This window comes from Siphateles boraxobius, unplaced genomic scaffold, assembly GCF_051911475.1.
Source record: "Siphateles boraxobius isolate OS27281-9 unplaced genomic scaffold, OSU_SipBor_1 76, whole genome shotgun sequence".
NCBI classification, from domain to species: Eukaryota; Metazoa; Chordata; class Actinopteri; order Cypriniformes; family Leuciscidae; genus Siphateles; species Siphateles boraxobius.
Window position 1 is genome coordinate 2,476,256 of NW_027509204.1, and position 19,258 is coordinate 2,495,513.

Here is a 19,258-nt window from a genome sequence, read left to right on the forward strand (position 1 = left end):
AACGTGCGTTTGTAAACGGGTTACTATGAGCTCTTCAGCTGGATTTCCCAAAGTTTGGGAGGTTTGTGGAATTACATGTGTAACAGGTATTTAAAGACTTCTTGAAATTATATAAATGCTGATTTTCGGAACGGCAACGGTATATATAAAAAATCTATGAATAGACAAATCTGTTAAACAAAGATGGGAAACTAATAAAGACAGAACTGGTGTCTTGGCTCTCAATACTGTCAAAATAAAAAGTCCAGCTCACAACATTTAATTGCCCAAACAATAAACTTGCCAAGACCAAACATTAGCTGATATATCGTCTGTGTGATATATTTGTCGACCATCAAATTTCCTTATCGTTATCTTAGCAACATGCTAGGAGAATCAGGATAGGAATAGAATTAACTCTATATTTGTGACTATTGGTCAAGAAGAGCCTTTGAAATGAACCTGAAGCTCCTCTTCAGTTAGCAAGCGTCTGCCAGTCGCTAGGGTTGGGCCGATGGACGATGATGGCTGACAGATATCTCGATGTTTAGCCGGCATCGCGACCCCCCCCCCCCCAGGGTGTGTCTGATATGAATAAAAACCGTCGGCAAATAATTTGAATGGTTTGTTATTGCTGCTTCCATAGACACGATTGTGTATTTTACAAACTATAAATGTATTGTTTTGCAATAAATTATATGTATTTAAATGTCTGAAACCTAAAATAAACATTATGTGGTTAAAAACACTGAACAGTTGTGATATAGCCTATGACAAGCACTGATCGTGTCTGTCTTTGGCTCAGCGCCAGCCATAGCACAAAAGCACAGTTTGAATCTGGCAGTGTTGTCACGCCACTGTACATTCGCTCCTCAGTGCTCAGCTGCTGCAGAGTGTGCCAAAATCTAAATTGCTAATGAGATATAGAGGAAAATATCTAGTGGAAAATAAGAACAAGATTCTCTAGTTTCCCCTAGAGAATCTAGGGGACAACTAGATCCCCCCCCCCTTCCGATATCATCGTCCATCACGATGTTTCACTGTAGACATCGTCTGATACCAAATTGGTAGACCTCTGCCAACCCTACCAGTCGCTGTAAACTGCTGGCTAGGCGTTAGCACAGAGCTAGCATGTGCGGTTTCAGCTTCCTGTGCTGTTAGCTCTGTTGTTGGCAACGGTAACTGTGGTGATGTGTGTGGTTAGAGAGTTGGTCATTTCCTGCTGAGGAAACGAGGCGGCTCATGATCTCCAGAAGTGGAGGATCAGGCCCTCTCTGAACCAGATATCCACTGAACACTCGTCCTCTGCCTGCCCACACGGCTCTGACAGCCAGAAGTGGAGGATCAGACCCTCTCTGAACCAGACATCCACCGAACACTCGTCCTCTGCCGCCACACTGCTCTGACATCAGAAGTGGAGTATCAGGCCCTCTCTGAACCAGACATCCACTGAACACTCGTCCTCTGCCGCCAAACAGCTCTGACAGGCAGAAGTGGAGTATCAGGCCCTCTCTGAACCAGACATCCACTGAACACTCGTCCTCTGCCGCCACACGGCTCTGACAGCCAGAAGTGGAGGATCAGACCCTCTCTGAACCAGACATCCACCGAACACTCGTCCTCTGCCGCCACACAGCTCTGACAGCCAGAAGTGGAGGATCAGACCCTCTCTGAACCAGACATCCACTGAACACTCGTCCTCTGCCGCCACACTGCTCTGACAGCCAGAAGTGGAGGATCAGACCCTCTCTGAACCAGACATCCACCGAACACTCGTCCTCTGCCGCCACACGGCTCTGACAGCCAGAAGTGGAGGATCAGGCCCTCTCTGAACCAGACATCCACTGAACACTCGTCCTCTGCCGCCACACTGCTCTGACAGCCAGAAGTGGAGTATCAGGCCCTCTCTGAACCAGACATCCACTGAACACTCGTCCTCTGCCGCCACACTGCTCTGACAGCCAGAAGTGGAGTATCAGGCCCTCTCTGAACCAGACATCCACTGAACACACGTCCTCTGCCGCCACACTGCTCTGACAGGCAGAAGTGGAGTATCAGGCCCTCTCTGAACCAGACATCCACTGAACACACGTCCTCTGCCGCCACACAGCTCTGACAGCCAGAAGTGGAGGATCAGACCCTCTCTGAACCAGACATCCACTGAACACTCGTCCTCTGCCGCCACACTGCTCTGACAGCCAGAAGTGGAGTATCAGGCCCTCTCTGAAACAGACATCCACTGAACACTCGTCCTCTGCCGCCACACTGCTCTGACAGCCAGAAGTGGAGTATCAGGCCCTCTCTGAACCAGACATCCACTGAACACACGTCCTCTGCCGCCACACAGCTCTGACAGCCAGAAGTGGAGGATCAGACCCTCTCTGAACCCTCGTCCTCTGCCGCCACACTGCTCTGACAGCCAGAAGTGGAGTATCAGGCCCTCTCTGAACCAGACATCCACTGAACACACGTCCTCTGCCGCCACACAGCTCTGACAGCCAGAAGTGGAGGATCAGACCCTCTCTGAACCCTCGTCCTCTGCCGCCACACTGCTCTGACAGCCAGAAGTGGAGTATAAGACCCTCTCTGAACCAGACATCCACTGAACACTCGTCCTCTGCCGCCACACAGCTCTGACAGCCAGAAGTGGAGTATCAGGCCCTCTCTGAACCAGACATCCACTGAACACACGTCCTCTGCCGCCACACGGCTCTGACAGCCAGAAGTGGAGGATCAGGCCCTCTCTGAACCAGACATCCACTGAACACACGTCCTCTGCCGCCACACAGCTCTGACAGCCAGAAGTGGAGGATGAGGCCCTCTCTGAACCAGACATCCACTGAACACACGTCCTCTGCCGCCACACGGCTCTGACAGCCAGAAGTGGAGGATGAGGCCCTCTCTGAACCAGACATCCACTGAACACACGTCCTCTGCCGCCACACTGCTCTGACAGCCAGAAGTGGAGTATAAGACCCTCTCTGAACCAGACATCCACTGAACACTCGTCCTCTGCCGCCACACAGCTCTGACAGCCAGAAGTGGAGGATCAGGCCCTCTCTGAACCAGACATCCACTGAACACTCGTCCTCTGCCGCCACACGGCTCTGACAGCCAGAAGTGGAGGATCAGACCCTCTCTGAACCAGACATCCACTGAACACTCGTCCTCTACCGCCACACTGCTCTGACAGCCAGAAGTGGAGTATCAGGCCCTCTCTGAACCAGACATCCACTGAACACACGTCCTCTGCTGCCACACAGCTCTGACAGCCAGAAGTGGAGGATCAGACCCTCTCTGAACCAGACATCCACTGAACACTCGTCCTCTGCCGCCACACTGCTCTGAAAGCCAGAAGTGGAGTATCAGGCCCTCTCTGAACCAGACATCCACTGAACACTCGTCCTCTGCCGCCACACTGCTCTGACAGCCAGAAGTGGAGTATCAGGCCCTCTCTGAACCAGACATCCACTGAACACACGTCCTCTGCCGCCACACAGTTCTGACAGCCAGAAGTGGAGGATCAGACCCTCTCTGAACCCTCGTCCTCTGCCGCCACACTGCTCTGACAGCCAGAAGTGGAGTATCAGGCCCTCTCTGAACCAGACATCCACTGAACACTCGTCCTCTGCCGCCACACAGCTCTGACAGCCAGAAGTGGAGTATCAGACCCTCTCTGAACCAGATATCCACTGAACACTCGTCCTCTGCCGCCACACAGCTCTGACAGCCAGAAGTGGAGTATCAGGCCCTCTCTGAACCAGACATCCACTGAAAACACGTCCTCTGCCGCCACACAGCTCTGACAGCCAGAAGTGGAGGATCAGGCCCTCTCTGAACCAGACATTTACTAAACACACGTCCTCTGCCGCCACACGGCTCTGACAGCCAGAAGTGGAGTATCAGGCCCTCTCTGAACCAGACATCCACTGAACACACGTCCTCTGCCGCCACACGGCTCTGACAGCCAGAAGTGGAGGATCAGGCCCTCTCTGAACCAGACATCCACTGAACACACGTCCTCTGCCGCCACACGGCCCTGACAGCCAGAAGTGGAGGATCAGGCCCTCTCTGAACCAGACATCCACTGAACACACGTCCTCTGCCGCCACACGGCTCTGACAGCCAGAAGTGGAGGATCAGGCCCTCTCTGAACCAGACATCCACTGAACACACGTCCTCTGCCGCCACACTGCTCTGACAGCCAGAAGTGGAGGATCAGGCCCTCTCTGAACCAGACATCCACTGAACACACGTCCTCTGCCGCCACACAGCTCTAACAGCCAACTTCTATCCTACTTTTATGCTTAAAAAAAAACAATAAAACCAAGACAGCCACAGTAACTTTACATTGTAATTATACACCTCCGTGCCAGCTTTGCAATTTAACCCTTGTAATATTAATACAATAAATATTAATTTGGTTAACAATAGTTATCCTAATTTTAAAAAAAAAACTTGCCAACAAGAATAAACACATTAATAAGCAAGCATCGTGTGTATTATTTTTATATTGAACTCTGCTGTCCAAGCTGCTTTTTGAAGTAATACAAGAGATGATGATGGGCGCTTAGTGCCCTGAACCTGACATTCATAATTAGATAAATTCATTAAATTTGTTAGCTTTTCTCATTACATTAGCCATACGGATGTGTTCACGTCCACGCCATGACACGGCATTTTAAAAACCTGGCGCTCAAGTAAAAAGAAGTTAAACTTTTTAAAAACGAGTCATTCCACAAAAAACGGCCTGTGTGTGAACTGGCCTCGAAGGCTTTGCGTAAAAAAAAGATGATAAAAGAATAAACGTGCATATCGACTGCAATCTTGTTTCTATTCCTGACCATGTTTTGATCTGAAGTAAATGAAGTCGATTTATTGTGTATTTCGTTGAGGTTTCACATGACAGAAGAGGAACTCACTCCGCTGGGAACCGCGGCGAGCTCCAGGTGAGGCGTCTGATAGCCGACCGCGCTCACAGTGATCGCCGCCACACCCGACTCATGATGCACGAGCACCGTCTGATGACCTGCGGAGCACACCACATGCACACTACATATATGCATCACAAAATATCAGGGCTGAGCGGCATGACGGTATATGATTATGTGACAGTAGAAGTGTGTGAACCAGTTGATTAAATATGCAGAAAAATAGAATTCAGTACCACTGTTTTTATAATGGTTATGTGCTTTATAGGCATGTAAAAATTTATACTTTATGTAAGTAATTATGCTTATTCTCATACTTTGATACCTGTACTACTATCATGTCACCATTGCCTTTTGTCTTGATTAGTTGGGGACACTTAATATTCAACAATATTATTGATCTGCCTGCATTGACACCGTTATATGAGAACTGAACTGAGCTTTGTTTTACAACAAAAATGAACCATCACTGAACTTACACTGGACTGTGACGCTATTTTCTTCTAGAAACAAACTTTGTTGCATTATTTTCCGGTTGTCTCTGTAAAGCTGCTTTGAAACACTCTGTATTGTAAAAAGCGCTATATAAATAAAGGTGACTTGACATTTTGGGTTTTCTGGCAATTTTTTGTTAATATTATCAACTATTTGTTTCAGCTGTAATCTTATGCTCATGTTTTAATGTTTAAATTGATTTATTGTGATATATGCAATATAAAATTACTCTGTGTTAGGATTTTTGCCATACCATCCGTCCCTAATACATTTGTGTTCTTCATAATTATCAAAGATCTCAGTATTCATTATAAGGTACCGTGAAGTTTTTTCTGCTTGCTGTTGTCCTCGTGCACGTGTAGTTTCATGGGCATGCTGGGTTCAATGCTGGCCAGGGAAACTCGGGAGGACTCCCAGATCATACTCAAAGAGCTGAAGTTATCAAACCTCCGGCCCTGCTGGTCGAACGCAGACACGTCCAGCTCTGGGTTGTGATAGTTTGAAACGGGCACCTGCAGAAAAAGCACAAATGCTACTGAACTTCCTGTCATGTGAAAGGGATTGGTTGATTATGATTTCACTTTTCTATCTTTAGTTAGTGTGTAATGTTGCTGTTTGAGCATAAACAACATCTGCAAAGTCGCAACGCTCAAAGTTCAAAGCATAGGGAGATATTTGCTTTTACAGAAATCGTTTTTTAAAGGGTCACTCCACCCATTTGCATTAAGATTTCCATTGTTAGAAATCCAGTCATACTATTGAATGGTCGTGCAACACTCTTTCATTTTCCCCTGATACGAGAGAAATCCTCTATTTACCTTTTTCACTTCCTCCTACAATGACGCAAAAATCGTCATTTTACGTCATTGTAGGAGGAAGTGTAAAAGGGGGGGGATTTCTGTGAAGACTACAAGCACTAGTTCCCAGCCTTTCAAACCCGCCCATAGGGGGTTGGACCTAATGCGCTAACAGACCTATCAGATCAGTGCCAGTGTGTTTGATTTCACCGGGAGAAACTTTTTGAAAATATGGATGAAGGTACTGAATACGCAGTCGGATGCATGATGGATGATCTGGATTTTGACGAAGTTATGATAGAAACGGATGTTCGTGGCTGCCTTTATGAGCCACAGTATAGCGACGAGCAGCTGAGGGCTATGGAGGAACAGGAGGCGGCTGAAGCTGCGGTCACCACACCCGATGCAGACGATCTGCCTGCCGCGGACGAGGAGCCCGCAATGGCTCGAGCTGGGGCAGATTGGTGGTGCCTGTGCTCTCACTGTGCACCAATGGACACAGAACAAGAGTCTGTCTGCTGCCGAGAATTCCAGCGGTGCTACGGAATCGGAGGATGACACGGACGTGTGTGTTGTTGCTCACCCGAGTTTCGCACCCCATATGGATAGCGGCGTCCTGGAGACCTACTTTAGAATACCTAAGTTCAACTGGCAACGTCAGCCAAAGCCTACAGGGTCAAATGGTCATCTTTCTGTAAAGTAGGTTTATTTTCATTTTGTTAATACGCTAACGTGGCAGGTTCATTGCACAAATATCTTGCAGTTAAACTAGCTACTGTAGTGGGAGTGGTCTGCGGAGCTGAGCATTGCAATGCACTATGGGGATTGATGTCTACAATCCACAAGCACTAAAAAGTAATTTTCTGCCTTTTATCGGCGAAGAAGGTCCCAAATTAGAAATTTATGATACTATTCTACTACATATATGACCCACTTTCAATACATATTCACGTCTCCACCGGTGGAATGACCCTTAAAGGACTACAACAAACGGCTGGTCTGGACTACACCACATTCCTCCCGCGTTAGTGACATCACCAACCCCAATATTTATATAAACCCCGCCCCCGGCAACGCGATTTATAGATTATCATGACAGAAAATGCTAATCAATGAAGATAGTTAACTCCACATCAGCTACATAAATTCATCAACTAACAATTCATAAAACATCCTGTTGCTCTACATGTTGTCACTTCTTCTTGAGTCTCTCCATCTTTGTCCGACTCCGATTTGAACATAAAAGGCAAGACATTTTTTTAGTTTTTTTTTTAACCCTAAACAAATTTTCACAATTTTCACATGCTTTAAAAAATATCTGTGGGGTATTTTTAGCTAAAACTTCACATACACACTTGATAAGGACACTTGATAGTCCCCCTTTAAACCACAGACACTGAGTGTGTGTGTGTGCTCACCACTTGTTTGTTCTGCTGCAGCAGAGGGCAGGACACGTCCAGCTGTGGGCTTGTGTAAATGGGGGTCAGTGTGAGGCGTGAGGGAGGAGCACACACAAATTTCACCACCGCTGGTTCCACAGCAGGGAAGGGGTTCGTCATGGTGGGCTGGTTTCCAACAGTCACTGCTAAGATCTGCGAAGACACACTTATTTGAGCATTTCAAACTATCAATCCACATTGCTAGTGGATAGTCTAGAGCAGTGTTAATCAAATGGCGGACTGGTCCATCTGGATCGTGGGACATAATTGTGCCATTTTATCGTTTCTACAGATTTAAGTGAGCAGCGTGTCAAAACAACGAGCACTCGGGGTTGTTCATGGTATTGATCTTTCAGAGCTATATCTATAATATTTTATCTAGAGCTAAATGTGCTTCATTCAAGCCCTTTCCGCTCCGTGCACATTGCTTCTCTAAAACGTAAAGCGCCACATTAAGAGCTGCCGACGACGCAGAAACACGGTGAGCAGCAAAATAGATGCTTTCACTAAAACACAGCAGAAAACAAGAATGCAGCTATTACAATTATTTTTATCTCTGACCATTTAACTAAACAAGATTTGACTAGTTGATGTGGCATTTTTTTCATACATTTAGCATTATTAATCAGCATATAAAGAGCATTTCATAATAAACGATGTAAGAATTTGGAAAATTATTTAGAGATGGCAAGGAAAGAAAAAAAAACGTATAAATTACTATTGAGTTTGTTTGTTTTTAGAAATCAAAACTCTTATCATGAGGACAAAACAATGTACGTAATCTAATAGTTTATTATTTTGAGTAAAATATAAAAATGGCCCATGCTTTTCTCAGTTGTCTCAGTCCCTTCAATGTGCCATACACGTAGGTGTCTAAATGTAAAATAAATAAATAAATAAAAATATCATACATCTGAGCTGATCTTTTTATATTCATATCCAGTTGGGAGAAATATTTACTTTTTTGGAGTAAATCTTTGGTAAAAATAAATAAATAAAAAAATAAATAAAAAAATTCGCTTTTTTGGCTCTCTGGCCCTAAGAGTCTCATCTTTGATGACTATTTTGAGCGTTAAGGGTTTTTTCTTTTACAAAGTACTACGGGTGCCTTGATGGAAAGTTAAAAAAGTATCGTCCAGACCTGCGCTGGGAAGGAAATATAGAGACAAGAGCTCTTGGAGCTTTATTTGAATACCCCTGGTCTCGGACATGAGATTAAACTGTACCTGTTCTCCCAGAGCTCTGCATGTGGCTCTGACCAGATGTCTGGAGTAGGACCGCGAGGCAGGGCCCTGCAGAGACAGCGCAACGCTGCTGTGGTCCTCAGCCGTCAGGTTTCGGAAGAACTTGGATGGCTCTAGCACCCAGGGCCTCGGGCCTCCTTCAAACAACATGTCTTTAGAGGAGCCCAACGTCACCACAGCCACAGCCACAGGGTCAACCGGCTGCCGGAGACGAGGCACGGTCATCTACAGTTCACGGATCACTCCTCCATCTTTAAAAGTATATTCAAACATCTTACCTTGAGAGGCGGGTAGGCAGCAATGGTGATCTTCGCACTGAGGTGAACATTACTGTGGGTATAGCTGACCAACACGTTGGTGTAACCAGGGGTCAAGGCCTTAACACGAACCCCGCTGCAGTGGTCCTGACCTGGAGCAAGTCTACCTGAAGAGAAACACACACACACACACTCAAAAAATACTACTCTACAAAAGTACAACTCTACACACACTTGGATTATTTGCATAACACTTTGCTTGCTTCTGTTAAATCTGCCAATATTAATACAACAAAATCATATTTTTATCTCTTAAATAACACAAATGGAGTATCAAGACATTATTTGTAATTTTCGCATTTATAGACCATTAATGCAGGACTTCAAATCACCTGCTGTGAAAAATGTTCTCATTATCATGCATAACCCGTAAGTCTTTTTTTGTTTAAAAAAATTAGCCCTTTGTATTCCAGGTAGGGCTGGGAGTTATGACGATATATATATAATCGTTAGAGATCTTGCTGTACTGTTTATGGTATGCAAATATAGCCATATTGCTAAAAATCATTGAGACTTTAGTGAGATAAATCGAAAAAAATGCACAAATGCGAAAATAAAGAGCGGGATGTACACTGCCGTTCAAAACTTTGGGGTCAGTAAGAATTTTTATTTTATTTTTTGGGGGAAATAAAATAAATCGATAGGAGGAAAGGAAAGGAAATTGATCAAAACTGACAGTAAAGACATTTATAATGTTACAAAAGATTCTATTTCAAATAAATGCTGTTGTTTTTAACTTTGATCATCAAAGATTCATAAAAAAAAGGGTACACAACTGTTTTCAACATTGATAATAATGAGAAATGTTTCTTGAGCATCAAATCATCATATTACACTGATTTCTGAAGGATCATGTGACACTGAAGACTGGAGTAATGATGCTGAAAATTCAGCTTTGATCACAGGAATAAATTACACTTTACTATATATTCACATAGAAAACAGCTGTTTTAAATTGTCAATATTTGAAAATATTACTGGGTTTGTTTTGTATTTTTAATGAAATAAATACAGCATTGGTGAGCAGAAGAGACTTCTTTTAAAAACATTAAAAATCTTACAGACCCCAAACTTTTGAACGGCAGTGTACATGATGTTAAAACAAGTAATTAAGCGCAATAAGCCGGAATCGCATGCTTAAGGTCAGGAATCATATACTAGCTATACAATTACAATTTTAATTCCTCTCATCGATTCCTGCGTGCACATTTTAATGTGGTTTTAAATTCAAGCACAAGAAGATTCGAAAGAGATCTCAATAGGGCACTCGCACACCGTTTTCTTAACACATTCACGAATACTGAATGGAGCTCTCTTTCATGTCTTCTTGCACTTGAACGGACAAATACACAAAATTATGTCCAAATATCCTCGTAAACAGTTGTACATGTCATAAGTGAAAGTAAACAGTGACTGTTTGGTTACCCATATTCTCCAAAATACCTTCTGAAATTCATACAGGTTTGGAACAACTCGAGGGAGAGTAATAGATTCATTTGTGGGTGAATATGCAAGAAACCGAATCCATTCTCTCAGCATTAGCTCTCTCACCGTCCAGCAGCTGAAAGACGCCGTGGCTCTCCATGTCCACCTGCATGTCGAAGTGTGAGCAGTCACTGAGCGTCACTCTCTCTCCGGCCAGCTGACCGAAGATGCGCAGCGGCAGGTCCAGGTTTAAGCCCACACGGGCCTCCACTGCACATGGGCTGAACTCCATGCCCACCGGCTCAATCACATACACCTGCAGAAAATCACAAAGCAGAGTCATCATTCATTTATACAAGTGCTAGGCAACGAATAATCGCATCCCAAATCAAAGTTTGTGTTTACATTATATATGTGTGTGTATGGTGTATAATTATTTTGTATATATAAATACACACATATGCATGTATTTAAGAAATATTTGCATGTATATACTGTTTATATATTTAAACATAATTTATATTATAAATAAATATAAATATTTTTTATTATATATATATATATGTATATACACACACACACACACACACACACACACACACACACACACACACACACATATATATATATATATATATATATAACAAATTTTTCTTAATTATATACATGCATGTGTGTGTATTTATATATACAAAATAATTATACACAGTACACACACATATATTACGTAATCTTTTATTTTGGATGAGATTAATTGTTGCACAGCACTAATTTATGATTTAACGCCATATCAGCAGAAAAAGCTATATTCATGGCAATCAAAAGTATTTCAATTTTTACAAATAATTATGATTACAATATTACTTTGTTACATTGTTTACAATCATTTAATTTTCAGAAAGCAGATTATCTAAGAGAAGAACTAAAAATGTCTATGTCAAACACAATCAGTTATTAACATTTATGCATTTACATTATCCAGATGTTTTTATCCAAAGCGACTTACATTGCATTTCAAGGTACACATTTACACTTGTATCAGTTCTTGCTTTCCCTGGGAATCGAACCCATGACCTTGGCATTGCAAGCCCCAACGCTTTACTGTTTGAGCTACAAGAAAGCTTTTATTCTTATTTAATAAGGATAAATTAAAGATTCAAGAAGGATAAATCTAGAAGATTAATTAAAAACCATCTTGATTTGTACGAGCATGAGCGTTTCCCTCACCTTCATGTCCCCGTAGTGCAGAGGGTTTCTGACGTCATGGGCGTAGATGGCACTGACCCCGACGTCCCTGACCGTGGTCATCACTCCTCTCACTGTGACTGTGGCGACTGCCGAGTTAGTGGATGACCAGCTGAAGTTCCCACTTCCCCCAGTCGCCTGAAACACACAACTTCACATTAATGTACCGACTCCACACCACACACATAAGAATAGATTCAAACTTCCTCTTATGTGTTTTTGAGGTTTACAATGTTAAATGATTAATGTCTGACAAAGAAAAGAGAGCCATAAGAGACCTGGATGGTATACTGGTAGGCTCCCTCTTTAGGCTGCCATGGGAATGTGAGGATGGCGGGTTCGAGGACTATGGGGTCGTAGATCTCGACGTCCTGCTCATTACGCACAGGGACAGAGAGTGTGTGGACACTGCCTGCCTGAAGACACACACGAGGGTACAACAAACTAAAATAGCGTCTTATTATGCGTTTTAATTGCTTAAAAAAACAAATGTTCACCTTGTAAAAAGACTTACTTGATCAACGACTGCTTTCAATGTGCCATCAATGCCAGTCTGACCTCGTTTCAAAGCTTTCACGTGGTGGTACGATCCATTCACAGACGATTCCAGAACCACAAAGTACTCGCTAGGGAATGTGGTTTCTATACGGATATTCTGTGAAAATATGAGTTTTCATAAAAAAATAAAAAGATAACACTGCCACATGTTTTAAATTTAATTTACAATAAAAAATATTGTAAAAACAATTTGTTAATAAAGAACCATTTCCATCCCATATGTTCAAAAGAAAAGCATCACTTCCTATTTATAGCCATTGAAGAAACTACTGTTGTTGTTTTTTTAATTCAATTTAATAAATTACTTACCACTAAACCACATGAGTATACCATAAACCATAACTTCACTAGTAGATCACAGCAGTCAATCATCTGAGTTAATAAGTCCACTGACTTGAGGCAAAGTCGCATGAGCTTTTTGATGCGCAACAAGTACTTTATTTCTGTACTTGTGTTTTCATCAGTTTATGTGCATCTTTTAATAATGAATAAAACATTTATCCATCTGAAAGGGTTAGTTTACCAAAGCTTTTATTCTGTCATTCACCCTAATGTCGTTACAAACCCCCACAAGTCAATGCAACCAAAACTTTCATGCATTATAAAGTACAAAAAACATTGAAAAGTCTTCTGATAACTTTATGTGATGAAAAGATGTAATTCAGGCTTTTATTAACATATAAACACTGATCAGCAAATGTACTTAGAGCACATCAAATATGGCAAATCAACGCTCAAACGTGCTAATGTGTCAGGCGAGAACAATGCTTTAATTTTTAAGCGAGTGTAGTGATTTAGTACATTTTTCAACTTTTCAGATATCTCTCTACTTATGATATAATGATATTGAAGACATATTTTAAGCCCAAACTCAACTTACGTCAGACAGATAAATCTTGTGTCCTGACTTATCAAACACTTCAATGAAGATCTCATATGTCCTCCCAGTCTCTAGGACCCAGCGATCCTCAGGATGAATCTTGAATGCTAGTAGAGAAGACGACAAACAAAAAAGTTTCAATCAATTATAGTCAATCAACTATACTAAAAAATCGTATTAAATTACTTATCAATGTAATCAACCTAATAAGATTACAAGTTGTCGAAATTCCTGACATTTTTCTCCATGCAAAGCTAATGAAGAGACAAACCCAAGTATCCAGGCTCCACAACATAGATGGTGCTGTTGGGAAGTCGGGAAACGCCCTGCATCCCGAGACCTTGGCGTTCAGAATCAAGGAAACCTCAGAGTAAAGTTATCAAATCAACCGCTGCAAACACAAGCAATCATCTGTAACTCAGGGGAGTCTCTGAGTCGCACTGAAGCTGCTGAGTGTGAGGATACTCTTGTGGTCCAGCACGATGTTGGTGTGTCCATGCTGAAGGGCGAACACTGTGGAGCTGCTCTGGTCCAGGTGTGCGACGGGAGCCTCGGGGTCCCCGCTAGCGGTGACCACACCGTTCTGGAGCTGAAGCTCGTACTGATCACAGGGCATGGACAGCTCTGAAGGGGAGGAGGACACACTCAGACACTGGTGTAAAACCCAACATAGACAACCACATTTCCATTAGATTTTTCCCCAATATTTAAGTTAAAACTATAGTGATTATCAATGTATTGATAATTTAGAGAGAGGGTGTGTTATCCAGCTCCTTCCTACAGGGTTTAGATGGCAATACAGAGGCCATAGTGCAGCTTTAACTTATATTATTAGACATTGGTAATGGATTATATTCTGATAAGTTTGTTATATTTGGCCAAAAATCTCAAACACGCTGTAATAACCAAAGAGTAGGGGTGTAACCCCTATCCATTATCATGTCACAGTATATCGTAATACAAAAAAGCAAAAATTTGTGGATAGTGACAATATGTATTGTGTATATAGTTCACCCAAAATAAAAATTACTTTAAACATTAAACTGCTATATATAAGGTTGAATATAATGTATAATAAAACAATGGGGGAATATTTGTGGGTCCTGATAATGCCAAATATCTGATGTTACCAATAAAATTGGCTTACATATATCTAGTCAGTGAAAGAGTGCAAGCATATGCGTCTAAAATAATTCTGTATTTTCAGCTTCAGAATCATGAATATTGTTATTCTGGTGTCTCTATTATCCTGTGCTTTGGGTTTCAGCACCAAGTCCAAGACTATTCATTTACACACACAATGTTACAACAAATTTAGCATTTTATCAACAGTATATTTTTTGTTTACCTTTTATTATATGTCCTGGAGTATTGCAATAATATTGTATTGTGAGTTCAATATCGTGATATGTATAGAATCGTGACATGAGGCCATTGTTACACCCCTACCAAAGAGAAAATCATTTATTGATAAATTAACCCTCTCTCGCCCGCGCGATAGTCTCACTTTTTTTCTTATGAGTGCAAAAGAAACTCAAAATACTCTGTTGATTTTGATCTTACATATTAAGTGTTGTACATCATTAGATCCTGATAAATGTCTATTTTTTTGTGGATACTCACAATAAAAACAAAGTGTTGTGCTTTTCGCCAAATAAAGAAAAACAAACATGATGCGCGTTCTGCCTTCTCTCTGTCAGTTAAGTCCATTCTGAAACTTGTCCGAAAATTAACTGTAATTCCGCGAATACTTGTCATACAGGCACGAGTGTTTTTCCATAATGAAGCTTGAACTCTCTTCTTTTAAATGAATTAATTTATATAAAAAAACAAATATTCTCAGTTTATGTAATCTGTATGAAAAGAGAGAGATGTCAGTCTTTTTCTTTCCAGCTCATTATACCTAATTTTACGCGTTAATGTGCCACGCCCACGGAGAGCGCGCGGTATTCAAACGCAAATGATCTAAGGCAAGCCATTCAAACATGCCAACGCCCACCAGCTGGATTATAAAACACATCGTGTTTAGTAAGTATCTTACTACAGCTTTGTACACAGCGTATCCTTTCGCTGTGAGGAATAATACTATCTAATAACGCTGGAAAATGTACCAGAAGTGCTGGTAGTTTCATTTCGAGGAGCAACGGATCAGGCTGATGTAGTAAGTCATTCATTCTTAAGTGCTTTGTTCCAAATGCGATATTGAATAGTGTCTGACTGTAAACCGCAAAAAGACTATGAATTGCGATGAATTGACAAATGAATTGACAAATGAATTGTTTAAATATGAATTGCGTGTCTGTGTGTAGGCTAAATGATGAATGAACGGCACAGGCGCGCGCTTTGTTTACAGTTATACAGCGCGTGTCTGCGCCGTTCATTCACTCTCGCACCTACATTAGTAAACGTTATGTTTACATGAACCCATCCAAACTATATTGCTATAGCCTACTAAGATGAGTAAAAATAGACTGAAATATGTTGAAATAAAATGTCTGTATAAGCAACAAACTGCAAATTCACATGTATACAGTATGCTAATATATCATACACAATATGTTACAGAATAAATATGAATGTTTAGACAAGATTTTGTGATTAGTTTTGGATAGATTATAAAGTTTTGACTGTAAAAAAAGACTACTGTCACATTAAATAGGTACGCTTTTGTTCACCAATTTCTGCTCATAGTTAAATCAGGGTTCGTACAGACTCTGTGAAATGAAATTCCAGGACTTTCAAGGACTTTTCAAGCACTACTTTTTTGGATTTCAAGGACTTCAATCGGCACTTATCAAACAATATCTTTATTATTATTTGTATTTATTTCATTTTATTTTTTTACTCAAATTAAACATATGGTATCTGATGTTTCACTTCATAGAGGTCAATCCATTGACCAGCGCTGTCAGGGATGGAAAATCCCCTTAACCATTGAAAGGATATTGAAACTGAATTTTTTCCATTATATATTCCAATATATATGATTGACCTGAAGAATGAAAGTTGTATTAAATACCTAATATCATGCTTTATATATTAATATCATGAGAAATAGCTCTATATCTCAGACGGGCTGCAGCGTTGATTTAGCGTGAACATTTTATTTTTTCAACAAAAAAACACCACAATATTTTGAATTAGGGATGCACCGATTCCACTTTTTGCAGAACGAGATACCGATACCGTAACCGATCCCTGAATTTTCACTGCATTTGTAATTTTTAAATGTTTTAGTAGATAAACCAAGAGAATATAAATCATATTAGTTGGCTTCATTTGTTCATCAAACATATATTTCTTTCAATTATTTTCATGCTTAATTAAGCCTGCTAAAATACATTGTATGAGCTTCTGTTACTGTACATTCTATTGCTATATCATATTGTATCTTTCATTGAATAGCACAGCACATATTTACACTAGAGCAGCTCCAGCAGGGTCAGTGCTGAGGATTGGGTCAGTGAAATATCAATTATTTAATCCAATTTTGATACTTCAACAAAAACTTCCTGCCTAATTAATGTGAATTTAAAACATTATTAAAGGTAAGCAGTCAGCAACAATATAAGAACTAATAATCAACTTACAAATAAATACAATAGAACAAAGAAAGGCTACAAATGAAATAAACAGTGTTTTTAGAGTTTTTCGGGTAGATCTAACAGATACAGAAATTTGAATAAAGTAATAAAATGTGAAAAAAATTGCATATTCATTACTGGAACCACTCGTTATACAAAAATCAGATAACAGTTCATGTTTTACTTTAATTACATATATGATTTAGTTTTCATCCAAATAATACGTGCTGAGTGAACGATCAGCAATCAAGAGCAACCAAGAGCATTCAACAGAACTGCGCTCTCTCTCGTCAGTTAACGTTAATAATAAGCTACATGCCTCGTTTTATTGTCTTTGCCATTGACGTCCGACTGAACTACAAACCTTCTACTGATTTCCTTCAAAACTTCCTTCTGTTTAAAGGGATGCGCTCGCCCAGCTCGCGCGTCTGTGCCGCTGCGCGCTCAATCCACTGCGCGGTTTCCTCTGATCAGCGCGCGCACCACAGCTGTGTGTTATATACACACGCTGCCTGGGAGGCCTATCGGTTGTTGGTATCGGAGCATTTTTACATGAGCTCGGTATCGGTGCATCCCTATTTTTAATAATTCAAGCACTTTTCAAGTACCTCTTCAAAAATATGGCTGTTTTCAAGGGTTTTCCAGGACTTAAATTTCAAAAAGTCAAATTCAAGTACTTCAAGCACTTTAAGCACCTTGTACGAACCCTGTTAAATATACTATAGTATGATGTTTTGTCAAAAATAAAGTAGGTATATTGAATTAACAACTAAGATGTTATTATAGTGTTTGTTCCAATATTCAAACTAATGAATCCTTACCTTTTTTAATACGTATGATAAACTACGTATGATACTTTTTACAAAGAAATACACTTGAAATATTGTTAAAATTGTAATTGTTGTTGTAATTGTAACCTATTTGTAAATGGTTACAATTCCTAATTGTAAAATATGTATATATAGATAATTTATTTTGTCCTTGCATTCTTTGGGATCCTGTGACACACCTGTGTGAAAGGCTAATTAATATGCAGTTCATTATGTATGTGGCACATTATCCGGCCTTTTGTCTTCTCAGGTGTGAACACGCCTCCACGCATATTGCCTTTCCAAACAAAAGGTGTCTTATAAAATTTAAATCAATGTATTGTTTTGTGTAAATGATTAGGCAGGATGATTTTCAGATCATTTTGAAGCAAAAAATTCTAGGCAACAACACTCATTAGTCAAAAGTCTTGTGGACACATATTTAGTATGTGTTTTGTGGCCTTATTTCAGACACTGAGTTATAGTTTTCTCAATAACCACTCATAAACATTATTCTCTAAAAAATACAAACATGTACATACATGTTGCTCACATATTACGGTAACCCCGTTTGTGCTATATAGAGTGAATTTACACCTTTGCCATTAACATGTTTATAAATAACTGAAAAAAGCACACGTCAGAGCATGTCCGAACACCTCAAGGACCTAAAAAAACCCTTAGACCTCAGAGGGTTAATAAAAGTTCACCTGTAATCTTTCCTTGACGGATTTTCTGGACTTTGTATGTGATGGAGGTGCCGGCCAGCAGATAAACGTCATACGCAGGACTCAGGAGGATGTTTTCCAGAATCAGCAATCTGACCTCGGCAGCACCAACATCCTGCAAACAGTCAACCACCATCAGGACAACCACCATCAGGACAACACATTCATGAGGACACAATCAGGACAACACATTCATGAGGACCAGTGTTGTGTGTAACGCGTTACAAAGTAGTGCGTTACAGTAAAATAACTACTTTTTCGGGTAAAAAGTAGTGTAACGCGCTACTCATGAAAATTTGGCAACGAAACGTAGTTAATTTTTCAATTCCGCACAATGTTACTTTTCCCAGAGACAGATTTGACAGCGACACTGTCTCCTCAGCTGCGCGCTTGCAATAGTCACAAGCTCCAAACGGTATGTGACAGAGGCTGGTAGCAGAGCAATCAATTCTGTGAATTACACTGCGCAAATCAAAAGTAATACTACCCACAGAATATTCTTTTTTTTTTTTTTTTGTGTTCGCATTTATGAGGAAAGAAATGTTATGGACGTAACAGTTCTTTGGACGTGACCACTCTGAAAGCGGCACTAAAAGACTCCTTTAAAACCTTCACAGAGACCTCAAACAGGCATTTAAAACACCAAATATTAAAGGTGCAATGTGTAAAAATTTTGAGTATCTATTAACAGAAATGCAATATGACATCCATCCAATGTTTTTATTACCTTAGAATGAGGCATTTATATCTACATAGGCACGGGAATCCCCTTCTATGAAGGTCGACATATTGTGACGTCATGTTTCTACTGTAGCCGACAACGAACA

General features: G+C 40.8%; 1 protein-coding gene across 1 annotated transcript in view; it reads right to left on the minus strand.

The window, feature by feature from the left end:
• Positions 1–19,258, minus strand: part of nup210 (nucleoporin 210) — an 87,197-nt gene that overhangs the window by 50,973 nt on the left and 16,966 nt on the right. The window contains exons 6-18 of the mRNA XM_077217748.1: positions 18,414–18,546; positions 13,776–13,934; positions 13,582–13,650; positions 13,311–13,417; positions 12,387–12,527; positions 12,151–12,288; positions 11,855–12,010; positions 10,754–10,943; positions 9,164–9,309; positions 8,868–9,086; positions 7,621–7,794; positions 5,725–5,917; positions 4,902–5,008 (exon numbers count right to left, since the gene is read on the minus strand). Coding sequence (XP_077073863.1) covers positions 4,902–5,008; positions 5,725–5,917; positions 7,621–7,794; positions 8,868–9,086; positions 9,164–9,309; positions 10,754–10,943; positions 11,855–12,010; positions 12,151–12,288; positions 12,387–12,527; positions 13,311–13,417; positions 13,582–13,650; positions 13,776–13,934; positions 18,414–18,546 — 1,932 coding nt within the window. The remainder of the gene's footprint in view (positions 1–4,901; positions 5,009–5,724; positions 5,918–7,620; positions 7,795–8,867; positions 9,087–9,163; positions 9,310–10,753; positions 10,944–11,854; positions 12,011–12,150; positions 12,289–12,386; positions 12,528–13,310; positions 13,418–13,581; positions 13,651–13,775; positions 13,935–18,413; positions 18,547–19,258) is intronic.